The sequence below is a fragment of the Oratosquilla oratoria genome, chromosome 31 (assembly GCF_046742065.1).
Source record: "Oratosquilla oratoria isolate Oo_2021 chromosome 31, ASM4674206v1, whole genome shotgun sequence".
Lineage (NCBI taxonomy): Eukaryota > Metazoa > Arthropoda > Malacostraca > Stomatopoda > Squillidae > Oratosquilla > Oratosquilla oratoria.
In genome coordinates this window covers 19,748,557-19,771,219 of record NC_134807.1, presented here as the reverse complement: position 1 = coordinate 19,771,219, position 22,663 = coordinate 19,748,557, and the positions used below count along the sequence as shown (strand labels likewise).

The following is a 22,663-nucleotide window of genomic DNA, read 5'->3' as shown; positions in this document are numbered from 1 at the left end:
GAGTACTGAAGCCCATGGTATTTTCCTCTAGACGTCTTTCGGCCTTAAGTGGCCATCTTCAGGTGTTGACTGGTCAAATTGTTGACAAAGAATTCTGGAATTCTGGAATTCAAGAAAAGACCACCTCGCTTGCGCGGGATCGGGTTTTGTGGGAGGGGAAGAACGTCTGTTAGAAAATGAAAAGATAGTAGTGTATAAAAGAGGGCTATTGCCACCGGGCGAATCGCGAGCAATTAGGGGCTAGATTGTTGTCATGGCATAGGAGGACTTGACCAGGAGCTTGGAGGGAAGCGCCTGACGCCGGAGGTTAGGAGGTTGGGATTACCAACGGGGTTACCAGCGGGGTTAGGATCACCAACGAAAGTTTAGAAAATGGTAGGAGGCGTAGTAGTAGAGAAAGGGGGAAAAACGGAAAAATCTTTAGTGGGAGGTAAACTGAAATGAGAAGATGTAGTATAAGAGAAAGTGAGAAAGGAAGCGAATTTTAGTCGAAGAAAAAGGAAGTGTATATGTTTGTGCGTGGGATGCGGCTATGTTCGTGAGAGGTGTATGTGTGTAATTTACGGTTAGTGAGTAGATTTCACTTCCCGCGTGTAGAGGGCGTTCCTGATTAGCCCCAGGTAAGGCATGAGGATTCCTGTTTTACCCCAGGTCGGGTTTGAGTAACGATATTATTATTATTATTATTATCATTATTATTACCATTACTATTATTATTATTACATTATTGCGGTTATCACCAGTCAAGCTGGTGAAGGGGTGTGTTACTTGTTGGTGCGGTTATACACGTTTTATCGTGTACACCGCACGTGGGACGGGCGCAGCTGACAGATAGTCTGTACGGTGTGGTCTAGGTGTAATATGTTGTATCAGATGTTTGTGTTTGGCGTGCAGTTTTTCTAGGTGTCTTGAGTGAAGTTTGTGTTTGTGTTGGTTGAGTGGACGGATGTTGGAAATTTGGTGTAGAGACTCAGTGGTTCTGAAGTCGCTCCAAGACAAAGAATGATGCGGTTTGGTCGTGTGATGGTATATATCGGCGGAGAGTGGACAGCTGATACGTCCACCCGCCAATCAGAGCGCGGGATGCATCACATAAGAACATAAGAATAAAGGAGACTGCAAGAGATCATAAGGCCTACACTAGGCAGCTCCGTATCCATCACCACCTGTCATCCCCATCCATAAAGTTGTCTAATCGTTTTTTAAAACAACTGATAGTTTCAGCGCTTACTACATGGTTACTAAGTTTATTCCATTCGTCGACCACCCTATTAGTAAACCAATTCTTACCTATTTCATTCTTAAATCTAAATTTGTCCAGTTTATACCCATTACTGCGAGTCCTGCCCTGTTGTTTTATTATGATGACCTTGTTTGCATCACCCTTGTTATAGCCTTTGATCCACTTGAACACTTCTATTAGATCACCCCGCACTCTGCGTCTTTCCAGAGAGTGTAAGTTTAGGTGCCCAAGCCTCTCTTCGTAAGGCAAATTTCCGAGTCCATGTATCATTTTGGTCATTCTTCTCTGTGCTGATTCTAGTGAATTGATGTCCATTCTGTAGGACGGAGACCAAAACTGTACCGCATAGTCAAGGATGGGTCTAACTATCGCTAGATAGAGTTTAATAATTACCTCTGCACTTCTATTCGTTACCGTCCTAGCAATGAAACCTAATGCGCTGTTAGCTTTATTTCTGGCGCTAATGCACTGCTTCCTGGTTTTAAGGTCCGGACTCACTAGAACTCCCAAGTCCCTCTCGCACTCAGATTTTTCTAAAAACGTGTTATCTAAGTTGTATCTATTTTCGGGGTTATGTAGCCCTACGTTTAACACGCTACACTTAGAAATATTGAAGTTCATTTGCCATTTCACCGACCATGTTAACAATTTATTAAGGTCATCCTGCAGAATCTCTGCTTCGTCTCCTGACCTAATTAGGCGTCCTATTCTAATGGTCGTCCGCAAACTTACTAACATCACTATTTATCCCATCGTCTAAGTCGTTTATGTACATAATGAACAACAAGGGACCCAAAACCGAGCCCTGGGGGACCCCGCTAGTAAATTGCCCCACCTAGATTTTATTCCATTTATGGTGACCCGCTGTTTTCTGTTACTAATCCAAGCTCTAATCCATTCTAACACTTTTCCTCCTATGCCATGGGCTTTGATTCTATGCAGTAGTCTCTGGTGTGGCACCTTGTCCAACGCTTTGCTAAAGTCAAGGTAAATAACATCGTAATTTTCATTGTTATCTGACGCCTTCTATACTTTAGTGTAAAAGGATAGAAGATTAATTACACATGACTTACCTTTGGAGAAACCATGCTGTGAATCACGAATTAAATTATGCCCTTCAATGTGTTCTCTGAGTCTATTTACTATTATTGATTCAAGCATTTTTCCTATAACCGATGTCAAACTGATTGGCCTGTAGTTGCATATAGACGATCTATCTCCCTTCTAAAAAACAGGAACAACGTTTGCCTGCCTCCAAGCAATTGGCACAAAACCAGTGTCTACCGATTTATTGAATATTTCAGTTAACTGGTCGCAGATTTCAAATTTACACTCTTTAAGCATTCTTGGAAAAATTTCGTCTGGACCCGGAGATTTTGTAGCTTTAAGTCTTTCAATCTGCTTGACTACTTCTTCTTTACTAATGCTGACATTAAATAGACTATCTCAGCTGTTGACTTTAATAACGCATATATATATATATATATATATATATATATATATATATATATATATATATATATATATATATATACATGATAAGTATTTTAGACAAATTATTTGGATGATGGAGAACATAAACACAGGGGAAGGGTTCCGAGCCTTCCCCTGTGTTTATGTTCTCCATCATCCAAATAATATATATACATATATATATATATATATATATATATATATATATATATATAAATATATGTACATGTGTACATATACGCATACATATGTTATCACCTCCACAATATATTTCACTCCAGTCTGCTCTCTCACCCAACTTACCCTCTTCCTGTCTTTCAGCATAACTGACGGCATTAATTTCTTTACTCATCTCTGTGCACTCTATCACATTCAGTTTTAAGTCTCACATCTGTACATCGTAGCTGGGATTATACACCGATTGTAAACTCTCGTGTTATTCTTATATCTAACAAAACATTTCCCGGCCAAATGTGACACGCATTTTTATTCCATTTCCCCTTATATGAGAGGTAGTCAGCTAAGGACTGCATCCACCCTTAATCCACCCCACACTCATCCAACATCCATTTGTTTTCCACTCGAATCATATCTCCTTATGGATGAAGGGCAACTTTTAGTCGTTATTTCAACCTGTGTTTATGTCTCTTCATAAACTTTAACACCTCAACTTAGAAACCACTTCATGTGTCTCAGTTTCTATTCTTATACATACCAAGGCTTCTTCCCCCTTATAAGGGAGGTAAGTTAGAAGCAAGCACCCACTCCCACGCATTCCACTCCCAGCCACCACACTATCCCCCCTCCTCATCTTAGCTCCACGTGGATGAAGGGTCATTGCTGTCTCCTGCCCACTGCTATGGTTAAATGATATGCAGCAAGACATAGTCTCATTTTACCGGTGACAAACCTGTAGAACAGTTTTGACTTACCTTTGCAATGAGTAACTTCTTTAGCAGAGTTCTTCTTTCCTTCTTGATTCTCGTGTAATAATTTCTGGTCCTTCTGTACTCTTCCATACTCTCCTCGTTGCCTCTCCTCTTCTATCTTTTCCATAACAATCCTTTGGCTTTCGTTACCGTTTTTCCTTTACCAAACCAGTCATTTAATCAATTTGCTGTCCATTAGTCTTTGACACATATTTGTCCACACACAAGTTGTAGGTGATTTTGAAAAGAAATCATTCCATCCTAGTTTTGTTAGCATTTGCAAATTGCTTCCATTTGGCCACTTAAAAAGGAAAACAATTCGTCGAACCGGAGGAATGTCCCCCTAAAATTGCATCTGCCTTGTCCGTATGATTCGTTTCTTGGCTCCAGTCAACCCAACTGCAATTCTCTTTAGACTTAACACAACCACATGGTGTGTGCGTGTGTGTGTGTGTGTGTGTGTGTGTGTGTGTGTGTGTGTGTGTGTGTGTTTGAAGAGGAGTTTAGCTGGAACAGAAGTCATCATCACCTTTTCCCTACCTACTTGGATGTGACAGAAGCAACAACCACAATCGCTGTCGGATGCAAACCAGAGTGACCGGAATAAGACAAATTATGCCAAATCTAATATGTTTGTCCCTCAAAATAATACTATATTAATAAAATAACAGAAATGGAACGCATTTAGAGGAACAAGATCTAGCATTAATTTGCCAACCTAACACAATTCCAACGGCTGTCTAGTATATTCCTAATTGAGAAATCTAGCAGTCGTACGAAGTCTACTTCAAGCTGGATTCCAGATCACCCTCTTCCAATGGCATGAAAATTACCTCCCACTCAACCAGACCAAAATCCTTGGATTACAGTTGGATTATAAAGTTCGCCGACGAGCTTGTCATATCTCTGTCCTTTCATTAATGAAGCCATAACCACATTTGATAAATCATCAGTATTGTATTGAGATATTGCGGAAATGAAAAATCATATCTCTTGCTGTCGTTCATCATTTCAGATAAATACACAATGTCGTCTGTGAACAGTGGAATTCGTTGTCATTGTATTGAAAGGAGAAAAAGGCGTGTCTAATGCGTGTGTCTCAATAAAATAAAAATAAAAATAAAAGAATCCAGTTGTTTCAAGCGCGATTGTCAATTCTTTGGATTCCGCAGAAACGCCTCGGGCGATCAACGGTTCCTTAATGGCTTCCATCTGACAGACGTCATCACGCTCGAAAAAAGAAAAAAAAATCTCTTTCTGCGGATTCCAACTTGTTGCCACGTTAGCGCCCAAGAAAAAAAAAAAAAATCTGAGGAACGCCTGCCTTGTTAAGTACCAAAAGAATATTCAATTTGTAATTTTGATTTGAAAAGCAGGACCTTTGGGCCGAATTTGAGACACGAAAGGATATCAGTTCCATACGATTTTATACAGTTTCGGTTAGTATTTGGTTAACCCAGCTATTTTTTCAACTTTTTATAAAAAGAAAGTCTATAATACAATACAACTCTCAAGCTGTGTGAGCAATTCAGTATGTGTGTGTGTGCACACCGCGTCAGTAAGGGCCAGGGGCCGTTGGCAAACAGAAAGTGTGCGTTCGAGTGTGTTCAAATGTCTCTTGTCACGCTCACCTGCGCACCAAAGAAGAAAGCTCTCCTTCCTTTGCGCATCCATTGGCCGGAAACATTTTCCTATTTATTTACGATCAAGTGTACATTTCAGACGCGAATGGTGGCTGGTGGACAATGCGGCGTGCGTCTCCTGCAGGACAAAATTGCTGGCGGAAGGGACGCCGGTCTTGGAAGCCAGCCTTGGACGGCCCTCCTGAATGGCCGGAGTGAGTTGCAATTTTCCTTCGTCGCCCGGGCGTTATATGCTTGGTCATTCCCCGAGTCCCCTTCTTCCTTGTTGCCAGGTCTTCTCTTCTGCTGTAGCATGGGCTCCCTTCCCCTTACGGTGGGGAGGGTTGTGCGTTCTGTCCTTGGACGCAAAGGGGAAGGCTAAGATTGCCATAGATCGACTCCCCTCCCACTTGTAAACAGAATTCACCACACATGCTCACGATCTATACAATCCCTTTTTTTATATTTTATCTTAGATAATATAATGATCTCTTGGCTGCAGTTTTCCTTTTTCTATTTGGTGCTTGTGGAACCCTTTTTTAGGGGATGTAGGGTATATGTGGATTTTATTTAATTTAATTCTATTCTAGCTTTATTTTTGTGGGAAGGAAGGTAACGGTGACACCCGACCCCCCACATTGATCTTTGTACGACTGCCCTTGAGCTGTATATCTGGAGAAAAGAGCGATCGACGTGGGCCTTGAATGCTCGAGTATTTGCAACCTCACGCTCAAACTTGACCCTTTTGCTCTTTCCGGCTGATAAACTGAAGTTCCAGACAAGCCCTCCACTGCTGAAGCCGTACATACAGCCCTGAAAGAGGACGATCAAGACATTTACCGCAATTCCCATTCTTTACATCAGTGATCCCCAAACTAGCTCGCGGGCGAAACTTGGAACTATCATGGCGTCCGCGAGGGCTCACCAGAGATTTTTATAATATAACTTGTGTTTATCTGAAAAAAAAATCCTTTGTGCATTAACGTATTTTATTTATTTATTCATTTATTTATCCTTATGATGATGATGATGATGGTGATTATTATTATTATTATTATTACATACATATACCAAGGCTTTTTTCCCCCTTCCAAGGGAGGTAGCCAAAAAGGGAAAGGCATAAAAACACTCCCACCCATTTCATCCCTAAATACACTCCACACCCCTCCCACCCTTCCTCTCATCTGAGCACCTCCTGGATGACGGGTCATCCCTGCACCCTGCCCACCGCCCAGGGTCAGAAGCAGTGTCGCAGGACACAGCACATCCACAGCAAGGCCGCGTCATTTAATCGGCGACCCCCCTTGCATATAAGGAGAGGACGGGGAGAAATCCCTTCGGGCTGCGTCAAAACTCACTCACACACACTACCCCCACCCCACCCCCCCCCCCCCGCCCATTTCTCCCCATGCAGTCACAACATCATCCATATACAACCTTTCTCCACTCACCTCTGTCTTCCGTCCTCTCCCTTCCTTCCTCAACAGACATTCCCCTCTTCCCCAAAGCCCCCTTCACCCCATCCATCCACCTCATCCTAGGACGTCCCCTCATGTTCACTCCCTCCACATCTGCCTTCCATACCTCTTTTACTAGTCTTTCTTCACTCATTCTTTCCATGTGTCCAAACCATCCTAATATTCTTTCATCAACCCTCTCTCCCAAATCCTTTTTCACCCCTGTTCTCCTCCTCACCTCCTCATTTCTCACTCTGTCTAGCCTAGTAACCCCCACCATACTTCTCAGACACCTCATCTCAAACACATTCAAACTCCTTCTCTCTTCTTCTCTTATGTTCCACGTTTCTGCCCCATACAGTTCTGTTGGCACAATCACTCCTTCATACAGTCTCCTCTTCGCATCCATTTACCAAATGTCTGTTTCTCATTACACTCTTTAAACCACCAAGGCATTTTACTCGCTTCTCTCAATCTACATTCTACCTCCACCTTCACTCCACCTTTTCCTGCTACACTTGCACCCAAGTATCTAAAACTATCCACTTCCTCCAGTCGCTCTCCCTTAATGTTCACTTCCAGTCTACTGCCACTTTCACCCCTTGTACATCTCATCACCTTACTTTTACCCACATTTATCTTTAGCTTTCTTCTATCACATACTCTCCCAAAACTCTGCCACCAGCTTCCTCAATCCCTCCTCTGACCCTGCCACAAGCGCAGTGTCGTCCGCAAACAACAGCTGGCTCACCTCCCACTTTTCTCCATTTTCTTTAACCATCTCCAATCCCTGACTCACTACCCAAGCATTCACCTCTCGCAACACCCCATCCATGTATAGTTTTAACAGCCAGTGCGACAAAACGCAACCTTAACGAAGTCCCACCTTTACTTCAAAACCACTCGCTCTCTCCATTTCCAATCCTAACACATGCTCTACTACTCACATAAAAACTCTTGACAGCTCCCAAAAGCTTTCCTCCTATCCCATAAATCTGCATAACCTCCCACAGTGCCTTTCTGTCTACCCTATCATAAGCCTTTTCCAGATCCATAAAAAGCCCAAAAAACATCCTTCCCCTTTCCTATAGCTTTCTCACATATCTGTCTTACCACAAAGATCTGATCTACACAACCTCTACCCGTCCTAAATCCACACTGTTCCTCACCAATTACTCCTTCTGTTCCTCTCCCTAATCCTCTCAATTAAGATTCTCCCCATAAGCCTTCCCTACTACACTCAACAGGCTAATCCCTCTGAAACTACTACATTCACACTTGTCCCCTTTTCCCTTGTAAAGAGGAACTATACAGGCACTACTCCAGTCCTCGGTACTCTACCCTCTCTCCAGCAAACATTAAATAATCTCAACCAACCAGTCCACCATCACTGAACCTCCCTTTTTCAGACATTCTGCATGACATCCATCCAGACCAGGTGCCTTACCTGCTTTCATCATCTTTTACAACTGCCTTCACCTCATCCTTCCTTATTTCTCCTCCATTCTCCTCACTCATCACTCTCATTTTCTTCGTATTTCCCACTGCAGCTATCTTTCCTTCCCTATCCTCCTTCACATTCAGCAACTCCCTAAAATATTCTGCCCATCTTCCCCTCACTGCCATCTCTTCCATTATCAACTCTCCATCTGTACCTTTTACCTTTTCTTCCCTACTTGATTCGCCTCCTCTTCCTCTCTTAATTTCTTTCCAAAAAATCTTTTTATTACTTTCAAAATTTTCTGTCATACTCCTACCCCATTTCACATCTGCTCTCCTCTTTGCCTCCTTTACCTTTTGCTTTACTTCTCTTTTTCCGTAGACTTTATGAACCAAGGGTGCTTAACCTCAACATGGTGACGTACTTTGTACACCTAGCTGCAATGGGCAGTCCTTGGGCTGAAAAGGGATGTCTGTCGACCGAGATCCCCTTAAGGACGGAGTTCGTCTCCTCAGCTGCTTAGAATCGCCTGCCCTTAGCAACAACAAAATCCATGAAGACAGTCACTGTACTAAAGAGGATTTACGCAGGTATCATACCACACCGGACCTGCCAAATTCCCTCTAGTGCTCTGCTTACTGAGTACCTGTGCTTGCTTTCCCTGCTCACAGTTCTCCACTTCAATCAGTGGCGTACTTTGTGTATTTTCTTCTCCTAAAGTTTAAAGGATTTTCTTTTTTTCCGTTAAAGAAGTGGAATAAGACGGAGGAGGGTGGGGTCTTTTTCGTTCGAGCTGCCTTTCGGAGCAGTATTTGTCCCCTAGACTGGATTAAACCGTCAGCACCTAGCTTGATTTATACCCTAATTTTCTTTTATTTGCTGATTCATTGCAGTCTTCAGATACACATGGCATGTCAAATGTCAACTTCTTTCTTCTCTAGTCTCTCCATAGTTAGTAAAGGTAGTCTTGCCAATTAAGAATTTCTAACTACTTGTCTGCTGTTTGTCATCTGGAAGAAGAAATGAATAAAACAATATCCAGTTTATTAGTGCTTTGCCTGGGTATAATCCAGGTGGAAAACTTGATCATGCACCCCTCAGCAATATAATATAACCACCAATAATATGGCGACATTCCATCTATACAATATATATGTATTCCTTCCCAGACTTGAGAATCGTTTTTTCTTTCTTTTTTATAATATGTGAAGTTATGCTTCTATATCTCTCTTAAAATTTCAGTTTTGTTACATTTTCTCGATATGAACGTTATCAAAACTTTCTTCTTTCTCAATATTATACATTCATTTTTAACTGTGAGCAGAAGTTGACAATCTTTGTGTTGCAGGTCAAAGCGGTAGCACCCATTGGTACTGCGGAGGAATACTTATCCATCCAAGCTTCGTCCTCACGGCTGCGCACTGCTTTGATCCGCGGACTGAAATCACGTTGTAAGTTACATCAAGTCATGTGATTTATTTGTGAAATTTTGTGTGAAACAGAGGGAAAGTAGATCGTAATCTGATAGTGATGATGTTTACAAATGTTTTCTTTGTGATTCTTATTCAATTGTACTTCATTGCAGTTGTTATGACTTTTGGTAGCATCAAACTCTTGTATACTACCCGTGTTCATTGAAATGGCATTTCATACTCCGTGTACTGTTACATGTACATAGTTGCACCAGTGTGATTGGATAGTTCTTTTATTCATACACGAGACTTCATTCGCTCTTCCTTTCCCAAAATTCGTTACAAGGTCCCCTCTAAAAAACCCTTCTCAATAAACAAATATATCTAAAATTATTCTCTCTCCTTGCACATAATGAATAAAAATATTAAAGTGTGGATTGTTAGATATACTGTACTAAGATAACATTTATTTCTTTGCATCATGAAAAAATTGTGCGTTTCAAACTCCTTGCCATATCGGAGACGGGTGATGAAGAAAAAAGTCGAGAAATCTCAGGGCTTCGATACCGCTAGGGTCAAGGGCAAAACAGCATACTGAATTAACAGAATATAGAGCAGAACAATCAATAGGTTTAAGATTGCGGTTAAGGTAAAGCCAATATGGAAATAAATGGAAGATATAATAGGAACAGCGGCATTATCTGAACTGGAACAGAAAGAAAGGCGAAGCATTAAACATGGAACTGCATAGAGGTTGCTGACAGAAAAAGATTGACAAACTTTGAAACAAAAACAAAGAAACGCTAAGTTGTTTGCTTCCGCATAAAGTCTGGCCAAGAATAAATGAGATATAGATACCAACAAAAAATCTTGTCACTACAAACAGTAAAGACAAACAAATCCAGGGTGTACATATAGAGTGTAGCACGAGCTAATAAAGTTGCTCCCGATCGACCAAATGAAATGCAAACTCACGGAACAAAAACACTTGTGCAGTTTCCATTGACTTCTCTCTTCATCCATACACGTTACACGGGACCAGTGTCCGTTATTGAGGTTATGTAAATTAACCCCAATAGCACAACACGACGTACATTGTCTCTCTATGTGACAAATGCAAGACAGTTTTATTCAAATGAGGGCCTGAACGTAGTTTCAGTCGGTCGTACTGTAGGTGAAAATTATGCAGGGAATTAGGTGAATATTATGTCTTCTGCTAAACTCAGCAGCCCAGGCCGGGCAATGATGAATCAAGAAAATGAGAGAAAGACAAGTGTGGATATGATGAATTCGTCGAGAGCAGCTGTGATTATTTATGGAAATTTAGATTATCAACTGAGGTTTACATTGAAGCGTTCGTATGCAAATAATATTTGGCGTGAAAATAAGTATTCAGCGTACGCGAAGGGATGAAAAAATAAACTTATCTCATCAGTTATAATATAATGATCATAAATCTATGATAATTTTATAATGTATAATGATCATGAGCTATGGGTAGAAGCGAGAATATTACTAAAATTGTATAATTTGTAGTCACATCCTTAAAAGGAACGCGCGGCAGTTCAGTGGATACCATGGGGATCTAGTGTGTTAGTAGTCGAATGTTCGACTCTCAGAATCCGATACGGGCTCTGTCGCTTTAGTTATCGACATACTTGGTCAGGCGGGGATGCGACCCGACCTCCACCCTAATATATATATATATATATATATATATATATATATATATATATATATATATATATATATATATATATATATATATATATATATATATATATATATATATATATTGTGTGTGTGTGTGTGTAAAGTGTAGAAGGCGATAAATAAACCAAAAAGGTCTTATCAACAACAGATATTTCTTGTTACCTTACGTTCCCTGTCAAGCCACTGGCGCTCTCTGTACATACAACTGAGCTGCATGTCCTTCGAAGAACCATATTCTAAACACATTCACTTTCCCATGAAACGCTTCGGTGACGTGACGTTATGTGTTTTGGTCTGGGTAAGGACAGACGGATTCATGTAACTGAGGGACCACACATCGGCCATTCTCATCTTCATAAAATTCGCCTGTTTATGTTTACTGCAAGAACGAAAATCATAAAACACGTCACCTTGGTGGCAGAGAGTAGGTGTTCATATGGTGGGATTCACGCTCCAGTGGACCTGCGATCGAAGCTCGCGACGGTCGGGTTTATATATATATATATATATACATACATATATATATATACAAATATATATATATATGTATATATATGTACATATATATGCTGAGACATTCTGACAGGTTGACGTCAGTGGAGTAGGAAACACAGGAGTCTTAGTCTGAGTTTATTCCTGGCTAGTTTTGCAGGTATGCTTTCCTTTGAAAAATCATACATGCGAAACTAGTCAGGAATAAACTCAAGACTAAGACTCCTGTTTCCTACTCCGCTTACGTCATATATATATATATATATATATATATATATATATATATATATATATATATATATATGTGTGTGTGTGTGTGTGTGTGTGTGTGTGTGTGTGTGTGTGTGTGTGTGTGTGTACCTACGGCTTCTTTCCCCTTACAAGGGAGCTAGCCAAAGTCAAAGGCATAAATCCACTCCCATCCACTCCACCCCCATTCACCAACCCCTCCTTCCTCAAATAAATGGAGGCTTGATTCCTTGTATCATTTTCTTTTGACCGTCCTTAATAGTGATACAACATAAGTTCAACAACCAAGTTCCTTATTCATACAAGATTTTGACTTGCCTCGTTTTTAACCTTTAATTCTCCTCTCTTAGGTGCATACGAAAGACAAGATTCCCTTGCATTCTCTCCCATTAAGTCTATATTATCAACATAATTAGATTATTCTAGGTTGAGTTTAGTGATAAAAACTTCTTTGTTGAGTAGTCTTCACAGGAAATCTTGGTTTGCGTGTATTTTGCCTGTTTTATTTGTGGATTTTGTGTGTGTGCGTGTATATATATGTTTAGCCTGTGCGCGTGTGTATTTACATAATTGTAATATACAGGAAAGGGACAACGCTCCTCGGGTCCCGTCTCCTACTCTCCAATTGATTATACCTGGCCTCATGCTCGTGGTCCCCCGTTTTTGTATCTCGCAAGATCAAGTTTGTTCTTAAATACTTGTATTGTGTTTCCTCACACCATTTCTTCGTCCAATTTGTTCCAGATATCTTTCACTCTGTGTGGGAAGCTGTTCTTTTTCAGGTCTCTTCTGTAGCTGACCTTGTCCTCTTGTGCGCGTGAGTGTGTACGTGTACGAGTGTGTGTTTGTGTACACCCAAGCATAATTATGTACTACAACTATTACTTCGGCAAAGAAGTTCTTAGATGTAAGGTGTATGGGTGTTGGTGGGGAGGAGAGGGGGAATGGCAGATAGATATTAGTTCACCTGCCACATCCCCCCCTCATCCTCCCCCTTCCCTCCTTCCCTCCCTCGATGTTCTGTTGAGTCAGGTAGAATGGGGATTCGCCCACCCTGTTCAAATAACTAATCGGGTTGCTTTTCTACCTGCGGGAGCCCCGGCCGACCTACATCCCTCCCAATCCAGTCCCAGGTAAAATGAAACCTAATACAATGTAGGCGACAGCGGAGCAGAAATACTCGACGGCGTAATGGTACCGTCCGCAACCGCAAATCCAGCGGTCAGAGTTCGATTTCCACCCAAAGTTGAATTGATGACAACTTCGTTACACTGCGAGCCGGCACTCCAATTCTCGTGAGCAAGGAGTTTCGTGTGTGTGTGTGTGTGTGTGTGTGTGATTCACCATGGTATTGGATCACGTGTTAGACTCGTGATCGACACCTATTTCCCGCCCGGAAAAGAGCTCAGAGCTCGTATATGATCGATCTATAGGTAATGCTGTGACTTTACACGCACACACACACCCAACTCCCCGCCCACGAGAGTTGGAGTAACAACTCGCAGCGCAGTGATACTGAAATAATTCTACTCCTGGGCGGGATTCGAACCCGGACCTCCGTAGTGGCAGCCGGGAACTCTACTAACTACGCCACGAGTTTTGTGCGTGTGTGTATGTGTGTGTGTGTGTGTGTGTGTGTGTGTGTGTGTGTGTGTAAGTGCGTAAGGTCCTATTACCCATAGATCGGGCCTTATATGAGCTCCAAGCTCTCATCCGGGAAGGTAACAACTGTCGATCACGTGATCCAAGACCAAGGTGAATCACAGGACAAGAGATTGAGCTATATCATAAAACCTTCCGACTGGACGCTATGAGAGTGTAAGCGCAGCAGTAACGGGAGGTTGAGAGACTAGAAAAGACTTAGAAAAGAAAAGAAAGCAACAGACAGATAAAGAAAAAATAGTAAAAAAATTTCATAAATCTCAAAACTGATCATCGAGTGAAGTTTATAGTCAGGAGAGGGTAGTAGTTCAGATAGATGATATTGCAACGTGACCCCAATTTTCAGGCCATTGGGTAAATCAGAAACGTAGCAACGGGTACTATAAAACAATACATAATGCACCGTTATGTTGCTCAACGCAACCAAAGGGAGAGGAAGCTTTTGTACTTTTAGTGTTGCTGGGAGGATACAGTGTTTAGGTCAGTGAATCCTCGGCTCCCTCATCCTTTTGTACACTAAACAATAGAACTGTAATCATCTCCGGTCTGCGACTTTTTTACATAATCAGTGAACGCCTCATCCTAGATACACAAAACTTTCCATGTCGAACGATTCGTCCTGAAGTATAGATAACCTGCAGTGCCTCTTTAGCAAATCAGCTGTGTATAGAGGAGAATGGAGAAATCGTTGGTGGGAATAACGCTGAAAGACAGAAATAGAGCAAGTTGATTGAGAGAGCATACTGGAGTGAAAGATATTGTGGAAGCGGTAAAAGAGAGGAAGTGGAATTGGGTAGGTAAGTAAGAGCGAACGAATAACAAGCGATGGAGCAAGTGTGTTACTGAATGGACGCCGCAAGATGGGAAACGTGTAAGAGGGAGACCAGACAGGTGGAGAGACGAGATAGAGAAGTTTGCAGGAGTGACGTGGTAGAGGTTGGCGCAGTCGTGCGAGTCATGGACTGGTATGAAAGAGGCCTTTGTTCAGCAGTGGACTAAGGATGGTTGATTGATTGATTGATTGAAATTAGCATAGGGCCCTGGGTAAAGTTATTTTCACCGTTCCATCAGCATCTTGCTGGAGTGTATTGTAACGAGTGCTCAGATGTGATAGAAAAAAAAATGCTATTTCTTTTAAAGATGGAAATCTTTCACGTTACCACATTAGAGATCATTTAAATGTGATTTGAATCTCGCAATTGTTTGCAGGTTTTGTTTTTGAAGTTTTGTAGCTTTGTAGATATGGACGGGAATTCCTCAAGTTAAAATCAAATTACATGACAGGAAATTAATTTGAAAATTACCACATTTTTTCAATCGCTGAACACTTCACAAACAGACCAAAAATTTCAGTTTTCTTCGTTATGCAATACTCTTTGCAAGGATGTAATAGTATCATATAACTTCCACTTCTTCAAATGTTATCCAAATATGGAACTGTCCAACCCCATAATTTGTAATGTCCATAACGTAATACTAAATAATTAAAACGGGTGATTGACGACCGGCATATTTTCACAAGATCTCAACAGTTTGATAAATGACTTTCTCAAATCATCTTTTTGTATCAAGGCACATGTATTATGGGCTAGAACAACCCCCCTAAGGTTACTTAAAAATTCGACCATTATTTATCATATAGTATATATATATATATATATATATGTATATATATATATATATATATATATATATATGTAATATGTTTGTGTCATTTTGACATTTGGAAATAAACTCTTCTGGCGAGGGTTCGAATCCCAGCAGAAGAGTTTATTTCCATATGTATATATATATATATATATATATATATATGTATATATACATACATATATATATGTATGTATATATATTATATATATATATATATATATATATATGAATATATATACACATATATTGATAAGTTTTTTAGACAAATTATTTGGATGATGGAGAACATATATACAGGGGAAGGCTCGGAACCCTATACACTCTAACGTTTCGTTCGCGTAGAACTTCTTCAGAGAGTGTATGTAGAAATGCAATTGGAGTTTATGTACTAAATCTAATTATCTTTTCGGACACTTGGGAAAGGTCGTTTTTCTGGCGTGTTTTAGAATTAAAATACTAGTTTCTTTAGCTAAATTGATAAACCCTCCTCGATGATTCGATGAATTATTAGTAGAAATATATGCTGATTCAACAATTCTTCTAGTGAATTTATCAAAGCCTTTATGTAGCACTTCAGCTTCTCTCCATTTTGGTAAATGATCGAATTTTTCCGCATGAACTACTAAAGAATTAGATGTCCTATGTGCTTTTATGTCGTTTTTATGTTCATAAATTCTTTTTTCTAATCCTCTTGACGATTCGCCATAATAAGCCATTGAGCAACTATTGCACGGGATTTTGTATACGACGCTGTTTTCGGAATTGGTTCTCTTTTCAGAAGTCTTTATTAAATCACCTATCCTCTTGTTAGTTATTTTAGCTAAGAGAGAAATGATAAAAATAAAAATAATACAAATTTTATATCAGTACCTGGCTCAGAAACGTCACCAATAATAGACAAATATTTAACAAAATCGGGTATAAACATAGCTAAAATAACTAACAAGAGGATAGGTGATTTAATAAAGACTTCTGAAAAGAGAACCAATTCCGAAAACAGCGTCGTATACAAAATCCCGTGCAATAGTTGCTCAATGGCTTATTATGGCGAATCGTCAAGAGGATTAGAAAAAAGAATTTATGAACATAAAAACGACATAAAAGCACATAGGACATCTAATTCTTTAGTAGTTCATGCGGAAAAATTCGATCATTTACCAAAATGGAGAGAAGCTGAAGTGCTACATAAAGGCTTTGATAAATTCACTAGAAGAATTGTTGAATCAGCATATATTTCTACTAATAATTCATCGAATCATCGAGGAGGGTTTATCAATTTAGCTAAAGAAACTAGTATTTTAATTCTAAAACACGCCAGAAAAACGACCTTTCCCAAGTGTCCGAAAAGATAATTAGATTTAGTACATAAACTCCAATTGCATTTCTACATACACTCTCTGAAGAAGTTCTACGCGAACGAAACGTTAGAGTGTATAGGGTTCCGAGCCTTCCCCTGTATATATGTTCTCCATCATCCATATATATATATATATTGTGTGTATGTGTGTGTGTGTGTGTGTGTGTGTGTGTGTGTGTGTGTGTGTGTGAGAGAGAGAGAGAGAGAGAGAGAGAGAGAGAGAGAGAGAGAGAATCTACCGTTTTCTTATTGGGAACTATTCCACCGTTTAAATTTTACTCTTTAGCGTCTATATTTGACTCTCATGTTTGTTCGTAATGCCGTCAGGCGATTTTATTCAGTTGAATGCAATCCCTGTGGACGTCAAAACATTCATCATCTGCCTGTGCCTTTGTACATTATATGATTTAGCCATTAAAAAACAGATTTTGAGACTGTTATACAATCAGCAAGCGATTCAGGTGGCAGCACACCAAGCATTTCTCACTAGCATGCTACTTGCTTTTGTTACTTCGTTTGAGTAGCAACGACTTCGATAACGACCTTTTGTTTTTTCAAATTTCCAAATGTCAAAGTCCTCCTGCATCATATAGTGAGAAACTGGATGACGAAATAAGAGAGGTTATACGAAGTTATACTATACGAATGTTAGACACATTGTTCTGGTGTTCTTACGTAAGCCTAGAATATTGCAACCGAAGTCGTTTCTACTCAAACGAAATATCAAAATCAAGTAGCATGTAACCCTAGTGTGTCGCCACCTTTATTTGTGCGACTGCCAAACCTGCTTGCCGGTGTTTATGTCTAGTTCATTTTCGTGCCACGATTTCATGATCGTGTCTGTGGGCACCAACCACTTTGTCAGTGCCGCTTGTCAGCCTTCGTTTTAGCTGAACTCTAACCGAACAGATTTGTCTTACGTTTAATCAAGGTGAAGCCTTCCATACATTCTCTTTGGCCTCACAGAGATCCCTCCCGATTGATATCAGTCCCTGGCTAATATAACCACAGATCTACAGACCATCTTATCCTTGGTAACCATTGCAGACAGTTCGTGCGATTGGGAGAACACACTTTGTCCTCGAATCCGGACTGCAATAGTTTACGGTGCGCGCCACAGCCGCAAGATTTAGATGCGGAGTCGGTCATCTCTCACGAAGCCTATAGGAACCCCTGTCGATATTGCAACGACATCGCTCTCATTAAACTGGCCCAACCAGCACAGCTACACACAAGTGAGTCGTTAATCATAGCACAAGATCTATTGAAACACCTGTCTCTTCCCTCACAGAATAAGTCCAAATTAACATTTTTTTTATATATAATCAACCGGCACAGCTTCGCACAAATAAATAGGTAATCATGACCCTTATAAACACCTGCCTCTTCCCTTACTGATTTTTTTTATTTTTTATTTATCGCTTACGTCTTTCAGATATAATCATGAGCAGGTGTGTATGTATTTACCTAATTATAGTATATAGAAAAGGAGCTACACAGGTAGGGCCCTAATATTCTATTCTATAATCATCATACCTTGTTTTGAATTTATAGAAATGTTATATACAGTACAGATGTATATATATAAATCACATTACCCAGCAGATTTGTCTTACAAAACCGCGTGCTTAGCATAGACTCGGCAAATCCAGCATATGTTTTATTGCATCAGTACGTTCTGTCTATATACCAAAAAGGCTTCTTCCTTAGACTGTCAGTACGGCGATGTCGGCGGTACCTGGTTCGAATCTTGGCCAGGGCTGAAGTTATTTCAGTATCTCTGCGCTTCGAGTCGTTACTCCAACTCTCGTGGGCGGGGAGTTGGGTACGTGTGTGTGCGTGTAAGGTCATAGCATTACCCATAGATCGGTCATACGAGCTCTGAGCTCTCTTCCGGGAGGGAAATAGCTGTCGATCACGAGTCCAACACGTGATCCAAAGACCAAGGTGAATCACACAGACCCATTCTACTCCTATCCGTCACTCACTTGTATCCTTTTGATCAGCTTCTTGTGCATGAAGGGTGCCTACTCGGGACAGGAGGAATGCAGTAAGACCAAGCACATCTACAGCTTCATTTACATGTCAACCCTTCCTCCTCGTTCCCTCATGCGAAAATAGAGAAGACGAGGAGAAATCACTTCGGGTTGCGTACATTCCGACCATCCGTCTGTAAGGTTTCTTGGTTCGTACAGGATGTTTCCGTTCTTATCGTCGTCCAACGTTGCTGCGTTTCTTTGTATCTCTGCTGTTCTCCACATCCTTTCGTAAGGCAATCCGCACGTCATCTCTCGCCTATCTCTTCACATTCTCTCATTTTTCTCCTTCATCCACATAGGTTTCTCTGCCCTCCGGATGTCTAGTCTCCATCCACTTTCCCGTGATTGATAATTCGTTGGTTTAATGTCGCCAACTCCCCCTATCAGGAGGCTAGGACGGTGCCCCTTACAGAGGACTTTGTAGCGTGGGGTTTAAGGAACCATGCCCTTGGTCCAACTCGCTGGCGGCAGGATTCGAACTGCCGTCACTTCGACCTCCGGCGAAAGTGCCATCGGTGGGAACTACCAGGTTTTGTTTTAGGTCTACTCCGCTTGTATGGTCAAACGTGGATTGATGGTATCGTCCTTGCTATGGAATAAACAGTCGCTCATGCAAGGGTTCAAGTCCCATTGGCGGAGCTTATTGATCCATGTGTAATAATGACACAAAACTTATTGGATGGCTCGCCTGAATAAAGACTCATTGAAACAGAATTCATATTGCGCCACGCAAGTGGCATCGGTGAAAGTAGCAAGTCGTGTTTTCAGTCACATTGTACGGTCAGACGTGGCGTAATGTTATCGTCCTGGCTTTGTCATAAGCAGTCACACATGCATATATATATATATATACATATATATATATATACATATATATATATATATATATATATATATATATATATATATATATACATATATATATTGGAGAACTTAAGAACATGTTTTCTTGAATATATATTTCATTGAATAACACAGCAACACAATTCCTCTTATCGTCCCGAAAAGCCACACAATAGGTGAATTGTTGTTAAATGTGTATCTTTGGTCCACACTAGTATCTGTGATGCCCGCGTGTCTGCCCCTCAACCCCGAACAAGACATGGGGTTCTCCGTCGAAGAGTTCGAAGGCAAGGTGGCGGTGGCAGCTGGCTGGGGATCGACGTCACGAGGTAGGTATCGACCGTGAAAAAAATCTTAAGAATCCAAACATTATGTATATAATATATACACATAAACCATAAGAATGGAGGAAACTGCAAGAGACCATAAGGTCTACACTAGGCAGTTCCATGTCCCTTACCACCTGTCATCCCTCTCCATAAAGTTAGTTAGTCTTCTCTTAGAATAACCAATTATTTCAGCGTTCACTATATAGTTATAAACTATTCCATTCGTTTACCGCTCTGTTGGTAAGTCAGGTTTAGCCTATTTCCTTCCAGTGAAACCACATCAGTTGGTAAATCAGTTCTTGCTTATTTCCTTCCAGTGAAACCAACAAGGGTGATGCAAGCAAGGCCATCATATTAAAACAACAGGGCAGGACTCGCAGTAATGGATTTAAACATAAATCCATTACTGCGAGTCCTGCCCAGGTTGTCTGAATATGATGACCTTGCTTGCATCACCCTTGTTAACAATAATCAAGTCCTTCTTCCAGATCCGTTGACGTTTGACCTCCAGTGAAACCAACAAGGGTGATGCAAGCAAGGTCATCATATTAAAACAACAGGTCAGGATTCGCAGTAATGGATTTAAACTGGACAAATTTATATTTAAGAAGGAAATAGACAAGAATTGGTTTACTAATAGGGTGGTCAACGAATGGAATAAACTTAGTAACCATGTAGTGAGCGCTGAAACTATCAATTGTTTTAAGAAACGGTTAGACAACTTTATGGATGGGGATGACAGATGGTGATGGATATGGAGCTGCCGAGTGTAGGCCTTATGGTCTCTTGCAGTCTCCTTCATTCTTATGTTCTTGTGTTCTTATGTTAACAATAATTAAGTCCTTCTTCCAGATCCGCTGACGTTTGACCTCCCCGACACACTCCAGGAAGTGAACCTCCCGATCCAGAAACTCCCCTATTGTTCCAACCTCCTGGTGAAGTACGCCGAGCCCACCATGATCGTATGCGCGGGAGGTTCCGGACACCGCGACACCTGCAAGGGCGACTCCGGGGGTCCTCTCACCCTCACCAACGTCTTCGGTACGGTCACCTTCGCCGTCGGGATCACCAGCGTGGGACCTTTGGCCTGTGGGTCGAACAACACCCAGGGGCTCTACACCAGTGTTCACCACTACATACCGTGGATACTTCAGACCATGCACGGGAGGAAGAAGGACCAGGTGTCCGGGTCTTCTGTCTTTACGGCATCGAATGTGAAGCGTAACTCCTTCATTAATCATATTGCAACAAATGCCAGGCTAGGCACCATCTCTGCAGTCGGCACTTGACCTGTGATGTAAATGGGGGTTGGGGGGGGTACATAGTTTGGTATGGCGTACTTTTCTTTTTAAAGTCCAATCTTTGTATCGATGAAGGAGTTTATTACGATCCCTGGCCATAAATTCCGTTTCCCGAGTTTCCAAAACCGATCTCTGCACTTGATCCTTGATTTTGGTAACCTCTTCGTTTTGTTTTATCCTCCGGGATCCTCTGCGAGCGTTATATTTTGTGTATTTTTACCCATCAACAATTCTTTAAGATATGCAGATGAAAAATGTATTTGATAGTCTAACCCCGGACGCCTCAAGAGTGGGTCTGAATCGTCTGACATTCACGGGACTAACGGAGATATCACACTGGGCTTCCACGGGCTTCACCAGCGCCGACAGTTGAGAGTTCGTTTGATTAAACACGACTTCGGTTACAATAGTCTATTTCTCAAAATTCCAAATATCAAATCATCTTCCCATTAGATACGGCAAAGTTGAATGATGAACTAAGAGAAACTTACACGAATGTGAGACGTACTTTTGAAATGTTCTTAGAAAAGTCTAGATTTCTGCAAACGAAGTCATATTCTAGTTATTCAAATGGAGGTTGGAGGTAGGACGTGTGACGAAAATAGCCCAGTGTGATAACCCCTTAATTAAGCTCCCTTCCTCTATGTCTCGGGTCGTACCATATTCACCAGTTGCTTCGTTCGTCGAAATCACGATCAGACCCAAAAGAGGGGAAATTGTTCTCGACCTAATCGCTCCCATAAACTGGTAGATTTATTCTGGCTGCTACAAGGTGATCTCCTCCAGGCCCTTGAGAAAGACTTAATCCTATTTAGTTTCATTCTTTCACTGTTTAAAAGTACGTTTCACTCACTCAGCCTATGGCGGGGTGACGCGCATCATATCTGGGTAAACACGTTGGTTGTAGGTTCAGTTAAAACAGCGATTCCCAAATTATGGGTCGCGAAGCGTTCAAGAATGGGTCGCGAGACCTTGTTAGAAGAAAAAAAATTAAATCAAAAGCTTCCCTACACTTGTGTTTTCAATAAAAGAAGACTTTCGAAATTGCTTTTTGATGCTTGGGTCGCCACATTTTCACCAGATCTGGATTTGAGTCGCGGCCAAAAAAAGTTTGGGAACCACTGAGTTAAAATCCTCCTCCTCCTCGTACTTTGCAGCTCGAAGCAAAACAACCCCATTTAAAAACAAAGAATTATCGCTCTAGACAACCGTTTGGCAATCATCATTAAGTCATTAACAATCGTTGCGTGATAATCTCAACGAGCGAAATGTACCTAAATAACGACTTATGCATTTGTCCCGACAGACGATTTTACTGAGGGTCTGAGATGGGAGAGGTAACGATTGAGTATCGATGTGGAAGCAATGGCTGTCTAGGTAACACCCGGTGCAAAGAAGAAAGAGCCTTTACTCTTTAGTGTTTTTTTTTCTTTCTTTTTTTACCTAATTGT

General features: G+C 41.0%; 1 protein-coding gene across 1 annotated transcript; it reads left to right on the top strand.

The window, feature by feature from the left end:
• The first annotated feature begins 10,783 nt into the window (after nt 1–10,783).
• On the top strand, nt 10,784–22,579 carry LOC143041562 (glandular kallikrein-3, submandibular-like). The gene is made up of 4 exons (XM_076213573.1): nt 10,784–10,935; nt 17,748–17,935; nt 19,798–19,911; nt 20,764–22,579. Exons 1-4 carry the CDS (start codon nt 10,784–10,786, stop codon nt 21,198–21,200), a joined length of 891 nt encoding a protein of 296 aa, XP_076069688.1. The 3' UTR covers nt 21,201–22,579.
• Nucleotides 22,580–22,663: the final 84 nt, after the last annotated feature.